This window comes from Papilio xuthus, unplaced genomic scaffold (genome assembly GCF_000836235.2).
Source record: "Papilio xuthus unplaced genomic scaffold, Pxut_1.1 DF827679.1, whole genome shotgun sequence".
Taxonomy (NCBI): domain Eukaryota; kingdom Metazoa; phylum Arthropoda; class Insecta; order Lepidoptera; family Papilionidae; genus Papilio; species Papilio xuthus.
The window spans coordinates 150,301-170,706 of NW_013530970.1; the positions used below are offsets into that span (position 1 = coordinate 150,301).

The following is a 20,406-nucleotide window of genomic DNA, read 5'->3' on the forward strand; positions in this document are numbered from 1 at the left end:
AAGTCTTACGTTTATGGTAAGGCTCTTTACTTTTGTCATCGGTATGCTAGTGTTTTATTATGAAAAGTATCGATCCTGCTACTATAAATATTTAATTGCAAATAACAACATCCTTGCATCTTAGTAGAACATATCCTTGTCTAACTAGGTCACGCCTTTATAACCACAAGATGACACTCGTGCACTTGCTACTGAGTATATTGTGGTCAACGATAGCGATAGCGATACTAAGGATTCAATAAATTGTAATAGGAAATAACAATGTCACAACTCATCATAATCAGAGGCACTGCAGCCGCGATGGGCTTGTGCTCGGTGAAGTAAATTTTAGTCAATACATCTGCCTCATATTAAATCTGTGATAAAAGACTAACATAAGAAAAATAGTTTGATAGAAAGAGATAATTTTATTTCTCCCTTCAGTTTAGAATACTCAGCTCTAAAACGATGAGATATTTGTTATGAAGGGTTCACAAATATTAGAGTGACGCCGTCATCAGTGGCGCTGCGGCTAACAAAGGCTGGCTTTCACTGGCGACAGGGAGCGACAGGGGCGACACTTTCGCGGCGAGAGTGTAATGCAATAACGTGCATTGTCCACGGGACACCGGCCGATGAGGAAACCTCGCCTTCGACTTGCACTGATCGATTGACGTACGGTCTGGTGCAAGTCATACGCTTTACGACACGCTAATCCTAGTGTAAATTTCTCATAGTAAATCCAAATAAAAAGTCTACTTTTAGTTTCATACGTCTCTAAGTGCGGAGGTAAACATGTACCCTTTGAATCCTCTGAATCTTAAACCCAGAGATTACAATTAAAGGGTAAAATTTCTCAATTTGTTTCATTGTAAGCTTGCTTTTTGTTTAAATGTACTTTACTGTATGTATCTTAACGGAACAACATTTTGTTTATTTTTATTAAATTGGGTTTTTTGAACTTGACAATACAACATTTTTGTCACCTTTCTGTTTTTTATTACACTGTTTTCTCGCTATAAGTTTATACGTTGAAGTGTATCGTAATTCGAGATGCAATATTGAGTTGCCGATTGTACAATGCGTTCTCACTGCCGCTGCTGCACACTTAATGTATATCACATTAGTTGCATGACGACTATATAATATGGCTCACATATTTTTATAATCATTGGTTATAGAACTATCACTAGACTTTGACTTTATCAGGACGCTAATGTTAAGTGCAGTAAATTGTTAATCTGACCATAAAAGAACCGATATGTAAATAAATATTTAAAAACAAATTGAACTCAGGTTGAATTCAACAGATAAACTATCCCCGTACGCAATTCGTAAGTACCTCTATATACGTAAATGTATAATTCAAAAACGTATGAGATATAACGACCGTGCTACATTAGACAATGTCACATAGATCTGTCACGTCTGTACGTATATAAAGACACGTGCGAACGGAACTAATCATGCACTTGTCACGTTCAAATTACCCCACTGATAAGGGATTATAATATAAGCACCGAATTCTCGATTTTTATATATTACATAGGAAAATAGTGTATGTAAGAAGTTATGTAAACGGTCAAAATCTTATTAAAGAAACTATGTGAAAAAATATAATAGTAATCTTCACATTTAAAGACTCAGGATTTTAGACATTTTTTTGTGGTTTAATGTGCAATAATCTCTATCTCGTAGTTTATCGAACATGCCCCAAGATCTTACATTTGATAGGTAAAATAATCTGTCATCATTAACGATTTGATTCAGCAAAGGTTTTAAAATCGTGCGGCACGACACGACACAAACTCGTGACGTGACGTCCACAGTTTGGTCTGTTGTATATTCTACTCGTTTCTTACAATTCCATTTAATTGGAAGATAATCGTGATGTCGATTAACCTTAGCTACTTGGTTGCTCCTAAACTAATTGCAAAAGTAGAAAAACGTTCTAGTTTGTGAACTATGTATGTAGGGACGGGTTTTCACATTTCATTATCTTAGTGGTTTTTATATGGATTACAAATACTTTTTAATTGTAAATACACTATTTCTTTTGTGCAGTTTCTGAAGGTTGGTACTATTAGTTATGTATTTAGTTGGTAAGTAGTTAAGTCTTTTTGTTGTATATTGGCGTGGCTCAGATGTCGGAAGTAGTGATGTGTCGCGATGTATTATAAGGTAATTTGCGGTTCTATCTTCTTGCGGTTATTGCTTTGCGGAAATTTATCTTGTATAATGTATGCGTTATAACTAACAAGAAATGTTATTTGTTCAATAAGCGATACTTCCTAATAGTGACTAAATCAACTGACTGATATTTACGTTTTATTACATTTTGTTTTATTGCTAAAATTTAGAAACTTTCTTTTACATTCAAAAAAAATGTAATATCAGTTAGTTGAAGCATTCATTTATATTTAACGTATACAGTAATCGAGCGAACACAGCGACTTTAATTTTGCAGTATTAAAAAATAGAAATAATAAATAGGTCAATCAGAAACTTGTAGCAACCAAACATAACGATCCAACAAACTCCCCTCGACCAAAATCGTGGCGGAAACAAAAAAACATCGTAAAACTGAATTGAAACGAAACCGGAACGAATTGCTAAGGGCATAAGTGCTATAGTTCCGTATATGATATCATAAAAACCAATGTATTTGGACACGTGCCCTACAAAACAGTCACGCGATGCGATGCGATGTGCCCTACTGGTGTAGTTATAACTTGTTACCATTTCCACAATAAATGCTCACTTCACACTTGTCCAGATTAGATTATCTTCGTTAGATAAGCTGTGGTCGGAGAAAGTGTTGGATAATATAGTTTTTAGTGTACCTTGGATTGTTCACGACAGATCCGAGTGACACGTTCGGGACGTGTTATTGTCCACTTAGTTACGGTTTTTTTTACGTAAGATTAGAGACTATTGCCATTCTATTTTATAATTTATTACATTGAACAAATCTTTCAAAAATAACGATATTGGTTTGCATTCCTCATTTTTCTTCTAGGAATTGACGATTAGTCGAAGTGACTAGTGCTTAATTCAACAGATTGCTGTAGTAACATTTACAACAAAATAGACCTCCTAGCTATAATATAATGAGTAAAAGCTGGTTATTTTTAAATGGATGAAGTGCTTACAGTTTCCTTTTGTCTACTAGGAGCTTTGTACCGGACATAGACAGGGGGCAAGCACCGGTCACAGGGGTCGGTCACTTTGCATGTTGGACACTAGATTTATTGTTGTTAGGTTGGCCAGATAGTGACGTCACTACGACAAATGTACGTCATATACACACAAGAGAGACAAAATTATGTATTATATGTAGCTTTTGTACCTTAGAATCTAGTATTTACTAAAGTAGTCTACTAACATCAATGATAAATAAATGTTTTACATGCTTAACTAGAAGTTGTAATGATAATTAAATAATCAATGATAGAAACGTATGTATTAATGTGCTGTTGGTCAGCGCGAGTGCGCACGCCGCCGCACGTTGCACGCCGCACGCCGCACGCGGGCGCGGGCGCGGGCTTTCGATTTTGTTCACGGTCCGCCGCGCGCCGCACACATCACCGACAACGAAATTAAAACTATTACACCATCTCATTCTAACTAGTTTACATCAAATGCTGCTTACTCTTTCTCTCGTTAACGAAGGTATCGATTTCATTGTATAGTTTACAAAGACTGATAGAAGATTATATTAAAACAAAAAGTAAATCTTATAGATTCGTTTAAAAATAAAAACGATTTGTCGTTGGAGTGATTTTTTTGTGCACGTTGAAATCTTTATTTAGAATTACTAAACATAGGTATTTAGTTAATTTATAGGTGTTTTGGGTGAGGTTAGATTATACTTCCTATTAATAAGACTTCTCTAAAATACGTAACATTTTTGTACTCAATATAATCGAGTTTCCTGTCCCGTTATATTAACTGCGAGAGGACGCGGTACCGCTATATTCGATACGATTGCTATACTGCAAATTGGTTTTCGGAAACTTGTTTTTTTTAAGTATATGGTGGAAATCGAGGATTGCTTCTGCGTTACACATGATAAAATTGAACGAAATGGATGAACAAATGTTAGTTAAAAATTAGGGCAGATAAGCAAAAATGATATTAAATTGAATATTATTTGGGAGAGTTAACTTACCGGAGTCGTCATCGTGCCCGGTGTTGAGCTGCAGCGCGAGCGTGCGCAGCTGCTTGAAGACCTGAACAGCTTCTGCACGCAGCCAGCCGTCTCCCTCCAATTCGCCCTGGTCGTCAGGTTCCAGCTCGGCATGCAGCGAGCGCGCGCTCTCTGTGTGCTCAGTTTCGGGCGCGCCGACGCGCTCCGCCAAAGTGTCGTGAGACCTCTGCAGACGCTCCAACTCCTTCAAAGTGTTCTGATACAGGTGCTCCTGGAGAGATTAGGTAATGTTTAGAACATGTTACTAGCAACAACACTTGAAATTATATCCAATGATCAAGCCTCTTCGCCTTATTCATTGGATGACCGCAATCTTGTGCATAGCAGTCCATCTTGAATCAATATGTTCATGGCCGCTGTTCCCTAATACTTCATTTTAACACAATCTGTTAATAATCTTCAGTTAGTCTATAAAATAATAAATTGGCTCATGCCAACTTACTTACGTCGCAGCAAATTGCTGATTTTATGTAAATTTTCGCTTCTTAAATTATAAGGCTTCGGAGCCTTAGAAGAAATGAGATTAGGCAATGTGTTGATAGTGTATCTTAAGTGCTTTGCTGTGGGAGACGAGTTAAATTGTAGCCTGTATTGTTCTTCAAGTATTGCTCAAGTTGTGAAAGGGATCTCCACAAAGTTTATCACAAACATTTCCGGTCTAAGAACTATTGTGACTGTACACGTATAACATAATAATAAAATACCGTGATAAGTAAGTTTTATTTAAAACATTGTATTCGGGCTAACGTTAAAGGAAAACTTGTGAAGAAAAACGTGAGGAAAACCCATACGACTGAGTATAAGTACTTATAAGTCTTGTGAATGCATACAATGGATTACTTACTAAGAAACAAATTCCTCTGCCCGGAAATAGAACTAAAGTAAAAATTCCAAATCCCGGTTTATTCAATTTTAAAATCTATGAAACATGTTTTGTTTTAAGTCAATAATTTTATAAAAAAGGACATGTAGGAAATTTATTATCCTTTATGAAAGAGGAGGTTAACCTCTTACAATTACCTCCGTCTATTTTAAACGTAAATGTTTTCTATGAGAACTTTTGTAAAAGGATTAAGTGTGTGTTTACAACATTGGTTCACGTTGAGCGTATCAAATAGATCATCTTTCGGATTAACCGTCACTTTGTAATCTGTCTGGGCCGCGCTTTTGTAATCATACAAGTGCTGTGCACAAACAAGCGACACACTATGATGATACAGAGAACAACGGCGAATTACATTCAGTTATAGAGAAAAGACAGAATCATTGTCTTGTCTGGTTTAACTATGTTAAAAAAGTTCTCTCATCGTAATGTGATCATGTGTGTGTGACAATGTACCTGTTCCTTGAGCTGTCGCTCGAGCGCGGCGATCCTATCAGCTGCCTCGTCGAGCTGCTGCAGCAGACCATCCTTGTCCCGCAACGCGCCAGCCAGCCGCCGCTCCAATTCGGTCTTTTTGTCGCTCACCAGCGCCAGCTCCGCCTTCAGTGACTTCAGGCTTTGCATGTGCTCCTGAAGGAACAGTTTTTTTTAAACACTGTGGATCTAAATATTTTAGTGTTAATGAATATGTTTAAGTACAGGTAAACTCACGCTCTATTTTTACAATTGAAAGTACCGAGTGTCGAGGACACTTTTTACGGAAATCCATCTCTTTTTGATGCCTCTTTGATATTGTTGTTTGTTTTTTGTGTTTATATTTATAAAGATTTGTGGAATGTGCTGTGTACCTGCAGACTGGTCTTCCGCATAGAGCACTGGTCCTTGAGTTCGTCCAGTTGAGCCAGCAACTGCGCCTCTGTCGCCGCGCTGGCCTGCAGCTGCGTCGTCAGCCGAGAGTTCTGCGCCGTCAGGTCTGCTATCAGGCCGGCCTTCTCCTCATCACGCTAATACAATAGAAACAAGGAAATCGATGTTAAATTTCAACCAAAATTATTATAAAAATGTTATTAAGTAATTCAAAGATGACCCTGATCTAATTGTGAATCTGATGTATCGATGGTTCAATGCGTAGATATTGGCGGAGTACAATTTATTGCGGATAATTAAACAAACTATACCATTAAGCTAATAATATAAATCAGTCTTTATCTTTAAACGAATAGAGTTTGTTTTAATTTGTTCATCAACTGGTTACTCTTAGTGATAAATATATTTCGTATAATTTTATATTTAACATTAAAAGTGTCCTTACTGGCAATTTTATTTGATCTAAAAACGTAGTTTTTGTAGATCTAGCTTTAGATAACTGTAACATTGATCTGTAACTGTGTAACAAAGGTTAGAGTATATTCAAAGTGAATAGAATGATGCAGCATAAGGAATGGTGTCTGATAAAATAGCATTGGTATTTCAAAGTAGATATTTGAAATAAAATACGATGATTGAAATATTATCGACGCAACATTTATTTCACATCGTTACCTGTATGGAACCCAATAGTGACTTTAGTAAATGTTTAAAAAATCAATCAAACTCTGAATAAACATACAAAAAGCTAACTAGTTAACGCTTCCAGAAAAACTCAAGTCTATGTTCGGCCGAGCTCGAACAGCGCCTACAGTTGGCGTGGTTAATCACGTTAACGCGTGGAAAGACAGCAGATGGATCGCTGCTGCACCAATCTAACCCTTCGGACTATCGTTATAGGGTATCATAATGGACTGAGGTATTACAAAACCACGGTTTCCTGCAGGTCTGAGGTCGCAAGCGGCCGTGACGCCGATGTACAACGTAGGCTTAGGTGAGATGTTTTGAGTTTAAGGATGATATTATTTGTAGTCGCAATCCGATCTACCATTACTATAAACAAAAAACAAAAAAAACACTCCTTAAATTTCTACGTAGTGATGTTATGGTGATGAAAACTTGCATTAAATGTCGGATTCGGTTAATTTTTGACTCATAATTACCATTAAGTTTTAAATTTATGCAAGACAAGTTTGCGTCGTAATTAGTAAAGAGGAAGAGGTGTGGCCAATCACTTACGAAATCTATCTAATTAATATAACAGTAAATTTCCACTGTCGATATAGTTATTGTAATCCCTTTTATTGTCTTTGAATGAACAGAGACAATAAGCAGTGAAAACCGACACTAAAAATATAAACAACTAAGTTGTTATTGAGTAGATACGTCGGAAGGGCAGTGTTACGAGAGGATATGATGACAGACCGACAAGAGCTTCCGAACCTCGGCTTGTCGACGTGATGAGGTCCTACGAGGTCGTTGTTGACTTCCGGCGTAACCTTCAGGTAGTTTTGTAACTGGTCCTTACCAACGCATATTAGTTACTTCTTTGGAAGAATTTGGTCATTTAATTTAGCTGGTTACTTTATTATTATTAATATTTAAACGGTGTGAATAATAAGATTATTCGTAGTTTATTCATAAACAAATCTCTATTTGCAATTTTAGTATAATTTCATTGTAATTTAGTAATAATTTTGTTGAAATTCAGTTCGGTTAACAAACATTGCAGATAAATAAGATGCTCTGTTGGCAATAGTGCGCAGCTTAACTCGGCGTGTTCGATTGATTGAGTCGGCGTCAATATGCAATGAGTTGCTGTTTTATGTTCGTCGTTTCATATTTTACGACCGAGACAGTGTTGGTCAAAGAAATAACGAAGGCAAATAGAAGGTGTGGTTATGAATAGGACCATAGTAACCCCATTATTACTCATTCCTTTTATATGTAAAAAGGCAAGATCGTTCGTCGTTTATATTCTTTTTAACTAGTTATATTTCAACTCTACTTAACTCTTACTTAACTTTAACCTATAACAATCTTAGTTATTATTTTTGTGAGCATCTTTTTATAGGACTTTCACAGTAAGTTTAACCATTTAGTAACACGAAAATCAATCGCTCGTCAGATTATTATAGCTATTTTGGTTTATAAATAAAACAGCTTTTAAATTAATTACGACACGGCGGCTGCGCCTAGCACTGTGACGTCACAGTGTAGGTAGTGGCAGGCAATTAGGGTGTCTAGGCGTGGCCGGGCGACCTTGCCGGGGGACACGCCAGGGTACCTAATTCATCGGAACCTTTTAATTAGAAACAACGTTACTGACGTCACTATAATATAAACCTACTTTAATTTATTTTCAGCTTTGGTATAATACATGAAATTCACTTGAAAATACGTATTACATATATTCTGGGTCATTTGAAAACAATAATAATAAATTATTATTTGCTTATTGAATATATCAATTCATTTTGATAAAATCCCTAATCATACAAAAATGATTTATTTGTCTCTTTTGTAACTGTTTTCAATCCCTTACTTGAACTTTATAATTTTGTATAGTTATTGATGTATAATATTAAGTATCACATTAGCAAAGTGCTGTTATAATCCTATTAAATCCTAATTGCTTTACGTTAACAGTTGATCAAGTAAAGCTCATAATCCTCGGTAGGATAATCCGAGCTAGAAATTTCCTTACGGCGCTATAACGTATGGTTTCGGTGAGGTGGGGCTCCACTCACAGCGGTTCATATTTTCAAGGTCAACAAAGCCGATAGTCATCAATCTATTAGTCATTATTGTAAGCCATGACCTTAGTATGTCAGAAACTGAATATTGAAGGTACAATTAACGTTCAGTAAAAAAGCCACATTGTTCACGGAATTGTCTTTCTTTCACTGATAGTAACAAATGACTACGAGGAAACTCGATGCCTTGTAAACATTGGATGTTTTTATTTATATCGTATAAAACGAATAAGGGTGAATGGTTTAATTCAATAACACTAAAAGTAGACCAATTATGTCTCCGGGAATCTATGGATGTTCAAACAGAGGTTTCACTATCATGGGTAATAAAGTTTACAAGTTAACGTAGGGGTTCATTGAAACATGTAAAATTTTAAAAGGCCTCTAGAAGAAAAACTTTTGCTTTTGTATTTCTGCTTTAGATTTTTTTGTTAAATAAAAAGCGCTGTAAATCGGGCCCCACAAACAGCCTTGACTCGACACGTAGGGTTCTACCTCGTCCGGTGAAAAAACCCGTGAATTTAGTTAACAATAGTTATTTTTCGTGATTTAGAGGTCAACGGCTGAACGCAGTCCATTGTTCAGCCGACACTGGGACTCGACAATTAGCCTCGCGGGCATCGGAGCCTATTAAGATTGGCACCTGATAATGCATTCTATGTCGGATGTTTAATATAATTTGAGTTGTTCACACGGGGTATAATGGTCTTAACAAAATAACATATAACATAGTATTGAACATTACAGGCAAATATTACATCGCTGTATGTCATAAGTTTGTCTGAAAGTTCTAAGTATTAAGCGCGCGGAAAGTTTGCCGATGACTCCAACTCCCACTAACACCGCGGTTGCCTTCTCGGTACTGTCAGTTAACGCGTTACGTCATGACATCATCGGCAAATACTATATTAAGACGGTCAGTGGCAGTGAAGGTGTTATCAACACCGCTCTATAAAAGCGTCTTCCCGAAAGCTACATGCTTACCTGTTTGAGGCTGGTGTCCTTTGAATCGATCTTGTTGGTGAGGTGTTGAATATCATTTTGTAGCTCGAGCAAGCGCGCTTCGTACTCGCCCTGCGTCGTGTCCAGTCGCCGCCGCAGGAGGTGCTTCTCCTGCTCCAACTCCTAAAAACAAAAGATAACATTAGTAAACATGCAAAACGAGAACGTCGCGAGTACTATATGTACAGAGAAACTGCAAAAGATAATAAGTACAACCTGCCGCTGCTTACAGCCTGGTGCTTACGGCTCATCAAGATATTTAATGATCAGTCAATGAGATTTTCAGCACAGATTTCTCATTTTAACTTTAAGATTCTCTCTTCGATCATAAAATTACGCTGAATACGGTTAAAATTTTGTTTTGTATTTATGCTAGGAGAGCGAATTCATTTATGTTAAACCTTTAAGCATTTGAATGTTATACTTTATATAAAATGTGAGCACATTTTAAATACAGTTCATATCTACTTAACACAATACGAAGATATGTTCGTTAGTACCCATGTTATATTTCCTAAGGTGATGCATTTTCAATAAACCATGAGACTTAAGTATGTGACGTCTTCAAAGTGACAGTGGGAACTTCCTGACGACTTCCTCTGACGGTGTACAGTCAAGACCCTTCGCAGTGTTGACCTTACAGAATAATTTTCTTTGTTCCTTGCAATGAGACAAACTTCGTGCCTTCTTACATAAGAACCCATTATAGCAGTGAGGCAAACGAAGGGATATTAGTAAAAAGCAATTAGTCGTGTACCACTGACAGAAATCTTTTCTTAGAAGCGGGTTCCTGTTATCTGTATGCATAGTTATCTCATTAGTTGTGAAATGTACAAGTGGAATACCGCCAGATTCCCCGATAGTACGCAGGAAACACGTATTTGTTCCCGCTTTCCGCCCGTTTGCTTGGCAATTGTTTTTAACTGCGTATAGAAACCTAGCGTTTCCTACGCTTGACTTTGACTAATTAACAATCAAGTTTCAGCGTGTCTAACATGATAAATGCTTAATACTTTAGTTCGTAGTGAAAGTGACAGTGAAAATACTGACATTTTGTCAGGTTAACATAAAACATATTTTCATTTAGTTATTGGTTAAAACGATTGTTTTTATAATGTATTTCGTTTAAAGTCAGAAGAAATATTTAAAAGTGTTTAAAGTTCATCCCCTTTTAATTACAAAATATTATTTGCAAATAACTCACATGAACACAAAAGAAGACGTCATAGACAATGTATAATATAAAATTAATAAAAAAAGTAAATCAATAATTTTTATATTGTTTCATTGAAATGTAATCATTTCGGTATTATTTAGCGAAGAATGGAACGGTTTAAACGCAAATAAAATGCAGACATTGTCAACAGTCTGCTTGAAGTCTCGTACAATGGAGAATTGCGTCAGACAAGAACACCTATACAAATTTTACTTTTATAATTCTTTATATCACGTATCGTATGTAGACATATTATAAACTAGTAATATTTTCACTATGACATTGTGCTACAATTTTTTTGGTCTGCATTAGAAAGCCAGCGACGAGGTCTCTGCATTGTGTTGTCGCATGAGACTCGGTTCAAATAACTTGCCTCTTAGTTCAACATTTGTACCGTGAACTTTTCAATGGAGATAACTTTGTTGCTTTTACTCGTATTCTATAATTTTTATCGGGTTTTCACTTTATTCAAATTTCATTGTTTCAAACGATCATGTCTACCTTTGTTGTCATTGTAAAAATAAAAGTATTAAAAAAGTAGAGCGATTTTTATAGTTTTGATTTTCTATTTTATATTAGATTTTATAATCATTTTGATCATAAGCAATATGACTAAGATAATAAAATAAAAATCAAGAATTTCTACTGAATTTTTATTTAAATAAATAATATATGAGTTATTGTTGTATAATCTCCAAGACTATAATGGCATAACTTTAAATTAACCTTTAATAAAAAGACTTATTGTAAACAAAGAAACAAATCCTCCATCCAAAAGCAACATATCGCCGCATAGTGATGTAAATTAGAGTAATGTATTGTGACAATGCAACGATCACTGACAGTCAGACCATTGTGCTCCACCAGCTCTGTATGATAGCTTCGAACAATAGAGCTCTTATTAGTTGCATTTGACATCCATATGATTTGGAAAAGGTTAACTTGGATAAATACATTATCGCATAGTTATTTCAAATTGTCTTTATATTTTCAAATTGTTTAAACTTTCATGAGGCATTATAAAATCGTCTTATTCACGTCTAATTTTGAAGATATATCTCGTCGCATCGAGTATAACCAGTTGTTGCTGCTACAGAAATATAAGTCGTGAGTGGCGAGTGGCTGTATAATAATTATTTTTCATTGATATCTAAATTCCAATGTTAATTTCATACAATACTATTTATCGCGGGAGAAGGTAGCCGATTCTCAGACCTACTCAAATTGCATATAAAATTTCATAAAAATCAGTTAAGCCGTTTCGGAGGAGTATGGTAACTAATGTTGTGATACGAGAATTTTTTAAATAAGATTCTATTAAATTATTTGTATAGAGTAGGACAAGACATTTTATAGAATAAGTTATCATTCAAATCGTCTGTAAATAAATGTTTTTATATATTATAATCAAGTCATTTTAGATTAACATTATAAAAGCTAATACTAATGTAACATTTGCAATGATTTCAGCCCACATTACAAAGGTTGTTAGAATTCGATTAGGGCCGCTCCTCCCCGTCACCATTACCAACACGCGTCCTTATTCTCATTTCACACGAAGGCAGAACAATGACACACGCCGAGACAGGACAGTGCATATTAGTTTGACAGTAACTGAGTGTTCAACCAATAGTATTTCTGCGCTGTCTCTTCTGTTCCGCCTTATTGTATTACCCTCGTGTGAAACAGGCATTTCATCAATCCACGTGAGGTCATTAAGATGCAGTGCCACAAACTCTGACTAAGCCTAATGTGCACAGGGTTGTATTCAGTGCTTATATAGTTTAACTTACAAAATAACGGTCACGACAAGTGATTTGTAATAATGCAAATGTAATTTTATTTTAATTTTTACCTACAATTATCTTTAAGGTGGCCAAATTTACTTGGATTTTTTTTTCTAACAAACAAATCTCACTGATTATTAAATTATTTAATTTGACAGTACAAACGTACAGAATGGTTCTTGTTTTATTAAAAAAGTACATACTTAATTTGTCGTAAAATTCGCTTCAAAAATGATTAATTATTCTAAATTATTGAGTACGACCCTGTCATCTTTGGGTCTGCCTGTCCTGTTGCATACAAATGGCAGCACATATGACGGACATCGCTAATGTGTACGCTTTCACTGAATTCAGTGCAGGCTCACGTAATGTCCCTTACATTCCACAATAATAAATAATCATTATCAAATAAATAAAACTCTTGAAGTAATTTTAATAACATTGACAAATCCAGCGTGGTCAAATTGGGTGTCTTACAAAAGAATTTGTAGTTTTGCTTCTTTATCTGGCGATATATTATGACAGAAAACGTCTGTAAATCGAAAATTTTCAAGGACATTTTATGAATTCGTATTTCGTATGTAAGCAAGCAGTTGCTTTCCTCGTACAAGCAAACGAATTACCTTCCAGCCAGTCAGTCAGTATGAGCAGCAAGCCGTGACGTCACAGCTGCGTGCGCGTACGTGACCGCGCGTGCGAAACTTCTGCGTTTATACGTCTTTCAAATATGCTTCAATAATATACTCAAGGTAACATTTTGAAGCGTTCACTTTGATATTTTTAATGCAGAATAATATTACTTCGTCAAGGTTTGTCCTAACGACATTATTATGTGCCAGTAAATTTATTAAGGATTCCATTTCGTGTATATTTTCAGTGAAGTCTATTCTGTTCTCCCGTCATGGCCGTTTCCTTAACGTCCGTAAATGACGTAATATTTTTTTCCTTTGTCTGATCTTGTAACACTCTTTTTTTTATCAAGTAACAAAACAAGTAGGATTTCCCCTTCTACATCAGATTGGTCAATTCGAATTATTCACAATTAAGAAGTTTTTGTTCGTATTCATTTAAAATTAAACGATAATAAATATCACTTACAATCATCATTTAATATTTAAAAAAGAAATAAATGAATGAAGAGAATATTACTTGATTAGTATGCATTGAGAACTACGCAAAGATCCTCATTTAGTACATGTTTTGTACCAAAAAAAGTAAAAGTATTTAACACAAAAGTTAAGCTACATTCTTATCAAGAGCAACATCTATTATACTTCCCAAGCTCTAGTTCCGACGCTATCACCGCTTTCGCTTTTAAACATTACATATATTTTTCCCCTAAATAACAGTACCCAGTTTTTTAGCAAAGCATCCGATTCTCACCACTGGCTGGTGTGTGTTCAGAAGTTTTTGCGGAAGACATTGCTCAAGCAGTGCTCGACCTCTGCCAGAGCCATGAGACATCGCGCCACAATATCTGGTAACAATGCTGCCAATAACTCTTTGTGAAGTTTCCAAAGAGGTCACGATACTTTTTTTAAGCAATCTTAATAAGTACTGGTCGCATGTTGTATTACAAATACGTTGAAAAGGCTCTTTAAGTTAAAAAAAAAGTTCATATTGTTCACTGCGACAATTGAATGGAAGTTTTTATGATGAATTTCTCTTATTATCTCTGTATCTTGTCAAAATTTTCATATAATAATGTAATGAAATTAATGAACTAATTTCCACGCTTCTTTTGTCACTTGCGCAACGTTTTTTTTAATGAAATCAACAACTACAACACAATGGCGGATTTAGCCTTAATTTTCTACAATTGAAATTAACGAATGTGGGACGTGAATTTGTTGAAAGTACAACATAATACCTAGCCAGCTGAATTATTTTAGTTCATAGACAATGATGAAAAATATAACAAAGATCAGACCACAAAGTCCATCTTTTGTTCACCTCCTCTTTCTTGTTTCTTTTCTTTTCTTTTTACTTCAATCGTACTTGATATGGATAAAAAACCTTTTCCACATTTCAATAACAACAAAAATATTTCTTAACTGTGAAACAACCTAAATATTAAACTGTGAAGTGAAGTGAGACGAATTTAAAACCGACCTTAAAATCTAATTAAAGATTCAATTACAAAATTAAAAACGAAACACCTTGACCCGTTAAAATCTCCATTACACGAGACGCGATCTTGCCATTGCAAGTTTGTATATATTTATAGTGTTTACGCAATGTCTACTGATTATCACATAAAAGCAAATCTAGGTTATTGACAAGACATTGAATCTTAAAATTATACTTATCTATACGTATAAGTGACGATTGAGATGACGACTTGTTGCGCCTACCTTATACGATTCGAATTAAGACGGGGACATTATTTGGGTAAGCGAAAACATTTTTTTTTTATATTTTGAAAATATTAAAGTTTTGTGATCTGAAACTGAAACTGCTAGTGTATTGTTTAATAATTAACCATCATGTCCATATATGCACAAGATAAAATAAAGCCAGTCTAAACGACAGATCGTTTAATCTTCTACACGGTGAAGATAAAAGAAATCTAACGGTTAACAATGTGTTACAGGTCGGGACACATTGGCACAGAAACTCCAGGGAAACTTAATGTACACGCACTATGACAATAGCTGTCATGGTAAGATGTTATGGGAACAAAACCACATAAATTAAAAGTAATAAAAGCCCATGAGAACGCACCTCCGCACTTCACAACATAAATGGTAGTTGTAATGAGAAGCCAAAGTATAACAACAAACCACAAAGGGAGAATCGGATGTTAAATTAAATAATAATAATATATTATTGGTCTATAAGTTTAGGTTTCATTGAAAACTGGCGATGGGAAATGAATTTCTTTTTTTATTTCGAATATCAAAGCATTTACTAACAGACAAAGCTTATCTAACATTCTCATTTAGTCTTTGTCAAATAACAATAGTACTGAAAACTTAGTTATTATTTGTTGCGACACACTGTTGTTGTACGAACAGTTATTATACATTGAATTGTAATTAGGAAGGCTTCGTGCTATTGTTTTATTAAACAAAGTAATCGATTACTGTTTGACCGTGATCTTCCGCACAACAAGACTATACAGCAAATATAACTGACTTCATTTATAACTGTCACTAGTCAAACAGGTTAGTAAGATGCATCTTTATAAACGCAGACTTTCAAAAGATATACTAGAGAAAAGCTAAGACAACGTTAATGTTATGATATTTAATTATTATAAATGCGCAAGTTTAAATGGATGGATGGATGTTTGTTAGAAGATATCTTCAGAACGGCTTAACGGGTCGCGTTGAAATTCGGCTTACATGTAGAATGTATCCGGGAAGACCACTTATGCTAGTAAGTTTTTCTTTATTTCCGCCCGAACGGAGTCGCGGGCAAAAGCTAGTTGTCAATAAATTTATAAACATATAGACTCCGTTAAGCCTCAAAAATACTTTTTAGTTTAGTTTTACGATCAGAGTTACAATTATAAGTACTCAATCTGTAAAAGCAGTTTGTTGTGGCAATTTAACTTTGTTACAATAAATTAACTTCTTTAACTATATTAGGCGTATTACATTAACATATGTTAACCATGTAACCTTCTATAAAGTTCCCAAACACCATACTAATTGTCTGGTGATGAGTTTCGCTACATAAAACAGTTTCACACGAACTTTCTCTAACTAATTACGCACTCGACATAGAGATGCACAATCTTGTGATGTACCGGATAACACAATACTACCAACTACTAAATGTTTGTTAAAATTTATAAATTTTGTTATGTCCTATAATCCAGAATAAAATAAAGATATTTTTGAGCTACTTCAGTGTGAATGAAAATTTAAATCAACCTATTTTTTATTAAAAATTACTTAAGTTCACATTGAACCTAATTTAAATAAGTAATATTTCAATTATAGTATGTACATAGAGTAAGTGAATACTTATGTATTTAGTACGGTAGTTATAAATTGTCTACGTAACTGGTAAATAACATAAGCTAGAGAGAATGCTCCGAGTGCGTAATCTGAACATGCTAATGAGCCTTAATTGTTATTTAGGAAAGTAGATAAATGGAACTGACGCAGGGCTGCTATAACTAGGTATATAAGCATTTCATAATATATTTATCTACATAATACTGATTCTTATAGTTTTAAGTTAGTTGCCTATACTAATATTGTAAACGGGAAATATTTAATTCTTTGTTTGCATTGAATAGAATCGGAACTGAATCGTTTTGCGACATTCTTTCATTGATGAAAAGCTACACATCTCCGCATGACATAGGCTATATTTTTGTTATTAGATTTTTAATACCGCGCTGACTACCGCGATAGCTATTGACAAGATCCAATTGACAAAGAGCTATTGACGAGTCAGTTAGAGTGATATTTTTAGTCATATCGACACAAAAACACTTCTCTAACATGATTTATAAGAATATCATCATATAAATAAGTATAGAGTGGCAACCCTAGCTAAGTTTAATAACAAAGAAGCGTTATGAGCATAAAGGTTAGTGAGTCGGTGGTCGGCGGTCGGCGGTCGGCAGACCTGACTGGATACTTTTTGTATCATAACGACTCGAGTGGAAAACAATCAGATATTACTGGCTCATATTTAAGTTTGAATATATTTTACAAATGTATTGTAGAGATATTTGACCCTACACCGTATTATAATATTAAATAATCAATAATTTAATTAGAATGGATTAAACATTAAATCAGGCGGCCAGGCCGTCTATGTGAACATAAGAATACGGAAGAAACCAAATAAGTGTTAAGTTCGAGGAAACAGAAACCGATCTTTATGTCAGGGAAATTTTGTTTGACTTCATTTTATAGTAATTAAACTTTGTTGGTATAGTTCTTTTCGAATATCTTGGCGACTAAGGACTTGGGCGCGCTCCGCAGCCCTTATCCAGGTACGCCCCGCTGAACCAAAATTATGATCTGCGCAGCGACTCACACGAAGACCTAACTAAATATATATTAACTACTATGTATTACTTTTGCTTTCATTTTAAGTGAACTTATCGATGGTAATTGAGGTAACAATTCATAATTATCTTAAACATGTTTATCTTCAGTAAAAAGTTTCTAAAATAAAATTATCTAACAGTACCGCAATTTTAGACAATTACCAGAGTTTGTTAACATTCTTGAGCTGTGAGAGGTATTGTGTTAATTAAGTTAAAGCAGCTAATGCGAGGGTAAACGATTTCATAGTTAACGTGGGAATGGCGCAGATTGTCAATGAACAATTATATCATAACGGGTAGGTAGGGGCTATGAGAACTGCACACAATGTATAATCAGGGTTAGGGAATGTAGTCACAAACTATTTAGGATCGAATATCATACAGTGAACTGCTGGGATAACAGCTTTATTTCGGACATTATTACATCAAAATGGGTAGGATGTTAATGTGCTCGACTACACATTTTAAAAGATTAAAGTTTTCATTAATTATTGGACAACTGTAATTCGTTAGTATTTTAAATAAAGTCATAATAGTTCTCTTTTCTGTCTCACAGAGAACAATAGAACGTGAAGTAAGCTATGAGAGCTGTGATCTGTACCAATGACCGTAATTCTGTCAGTCTCGTGACAAAGTGTCATAAGGAATAACTTGTTTGTTACCAGACGTGCTACTGAACGCAATACATGTTTCCATACGAGTTGACGTCTAATTTAAACATAACATGTTGAATGATGTTAAAACTCACAAAGTAGGTGATAGTACCAACTTATTATTTTGATTTGTAGGAATTACCTGTAACAACAAAATATTATTTATTAAAAAAACAGTAATTTATAGAATCGCAGCTATACAATTTAATTTAACTCTATTTAATTATTAATTCAATGTTTATCTAAAATTTTAGTACTATTACAAAATGCATTTATTCATACAAATATTACATACATTTTGTATTGTTAGTGATTATATACGTGTCAAATCATAATTATGTTTGTAGCACGTGGCGAGAAATCACTTACTAAAACGTAGCCTAAATACTGTGATAGAGATTTGTAAAAACTATAACAAACACGTAATATGTTACGGTGTAAAAATATGGGATAAATTAATTGGTCATAATTACCAAGTAATCAGTAAAGAATTTCCTTTAATTTCATATATAGACTTTTATGCTTAACTTGTCCTTAACATCACATGAAGTTAAAACACTACAAAAGCCTTAATATTTGACTTTTTATATGTCAACATTTCAATCAATGTCAGTCAGTGCCAAAAGAGTTATTTGTCAGACAAATAATGTGTTGTACGAACAAGCAGACATTGCAAGGAGCAATCGTCGGTACCTCAAGTCACGTACGAGATATCATCGTAGCACGATTTGGCCACAATGGCCGCGCATAGTTCGTGCTTTGAATTTCTCGACATCTAAGAATTAAACCGATTACTTAACTGAAGTTAAAACTGAATTTAAATTGTTGGTACAAATAGCTACGCTATTCGTTTGGGTTTAACATTTGTACAGTTAGCACATTGGAGACGATTTTTCTTACTATTATTATAGTAATACAAAAGAAATTCAAAGATATGTGTGAAGTCAACCAACCTACACTTTTCCAGCGTGCGTGACTATGACCTAGTCACCTCTAACTTATGGTAGGCTCCGACCCCTCAGTGGGCTATGTACACGTATAGTGAGTTGATGATGAACAAACTTGTCTAAGGCAATTTGACTAATTAAGAGGGATTTAACTTTAGGAACTATAAGAATACAAATTATTTGTTAAACCATAAAATAAAACCTTTACTTTTAATTACCTTTAAATTGTAAGCAAGTTGAATGGTCGTAGTTAATTATGGGTTTACGACAATTCACTTGAAGTATGCATTCGCACGCTCTTTTTATGCATTTACGGTATTTAAATAGTTTTTGATTATTCTAACAAGTCAACGACCTTTGCCTTAATTGCATTTGTAAGAGAGTGTACACACGCGCGAATAAAACAGCAATGTAGCAAAGGTTAAGAACCGTACACACGTGCTGGATGAAAGTGAACTTGAAATAAAATCGACATCACAACATAGTGTTTAACGTCAAAGGCGTTCATTTAATAGTTGGTAGAAGTAATGATTATTGAACGCCCGCCCGCCCGCACCGCAAGCAGCTAGCCGCAGGTCAGCGCGGCGGAGTGGTCCTATTCGCCTTCACTGCAATCAATTTGCATAAATCGCACTAACTTGATGCCGCTTCTGACTTCATGGAATTAGGTCAAATATAACCTATATACGGTTAAAAACTTTTCCCTTCAATAGCTAAAAATCATTAGAATTGAATGCAAAGTTCAATCTTTTTTTTTATATCATAAGGCGGCAAACGATCAAACTGAATTCGACGAAATATCGAAGGGAACGCTTCCCATAGTCATCCGTAATAACAGATGCGTCGCCTGCCTTCAATCGATGAATAAAAGAATGCACAGAAAGTGAATATTTCCTCTTCTAATAATACAGAATACTTTCATGGAGGATATTCAGATGTTTCAACATTACATCTTATTTTATATTTTATCATTCGCTACTAACATTGGCGACTGATTACTTTGTTAAATTATCTTTTGCTTTATGCAAATAATACTGAAATTACAACCAGTTGTAGACATTTCATAAGCTGTATTTCTTGCTGCATGTC

At 34.8% G+C, this 20,406-nt stretch overlaps 1 protein-coding gene across 1 annotated transcript in view; it reads right to left on the reverse strand.

The window, feature by feature from the left end:
* The window catches only part of LOC106117879 (bicaudal D-related protein 1), a 50,006-nt gene that overhangs the window by 6,225 nt on the left and 23,375 nt on the right, over positions 1-20,406 (reverse strand). The window contains exons 2-5 of the mRNA XM_013312374.1: positions 9,680-9,820; positions 5,921-6,076; positions 5,529-5,702; positions 4,151-4,400 (exon numbers count right to left, since the gene is read on the reverse strand). Of these exons, the coding sequence (XP_013167828.1) occupies positions 4,151-4,400; positions 5,529-5,702; positions 5,921-6,076; positions 9,680-9,820 (721 nt within the window). The remainder of the gene's footprint in view (positions 1-4,150; positions 4,401-5,528; positions 5,703-5,920; positions 6,077-9,679; positions 9,821-20,406) is intronic.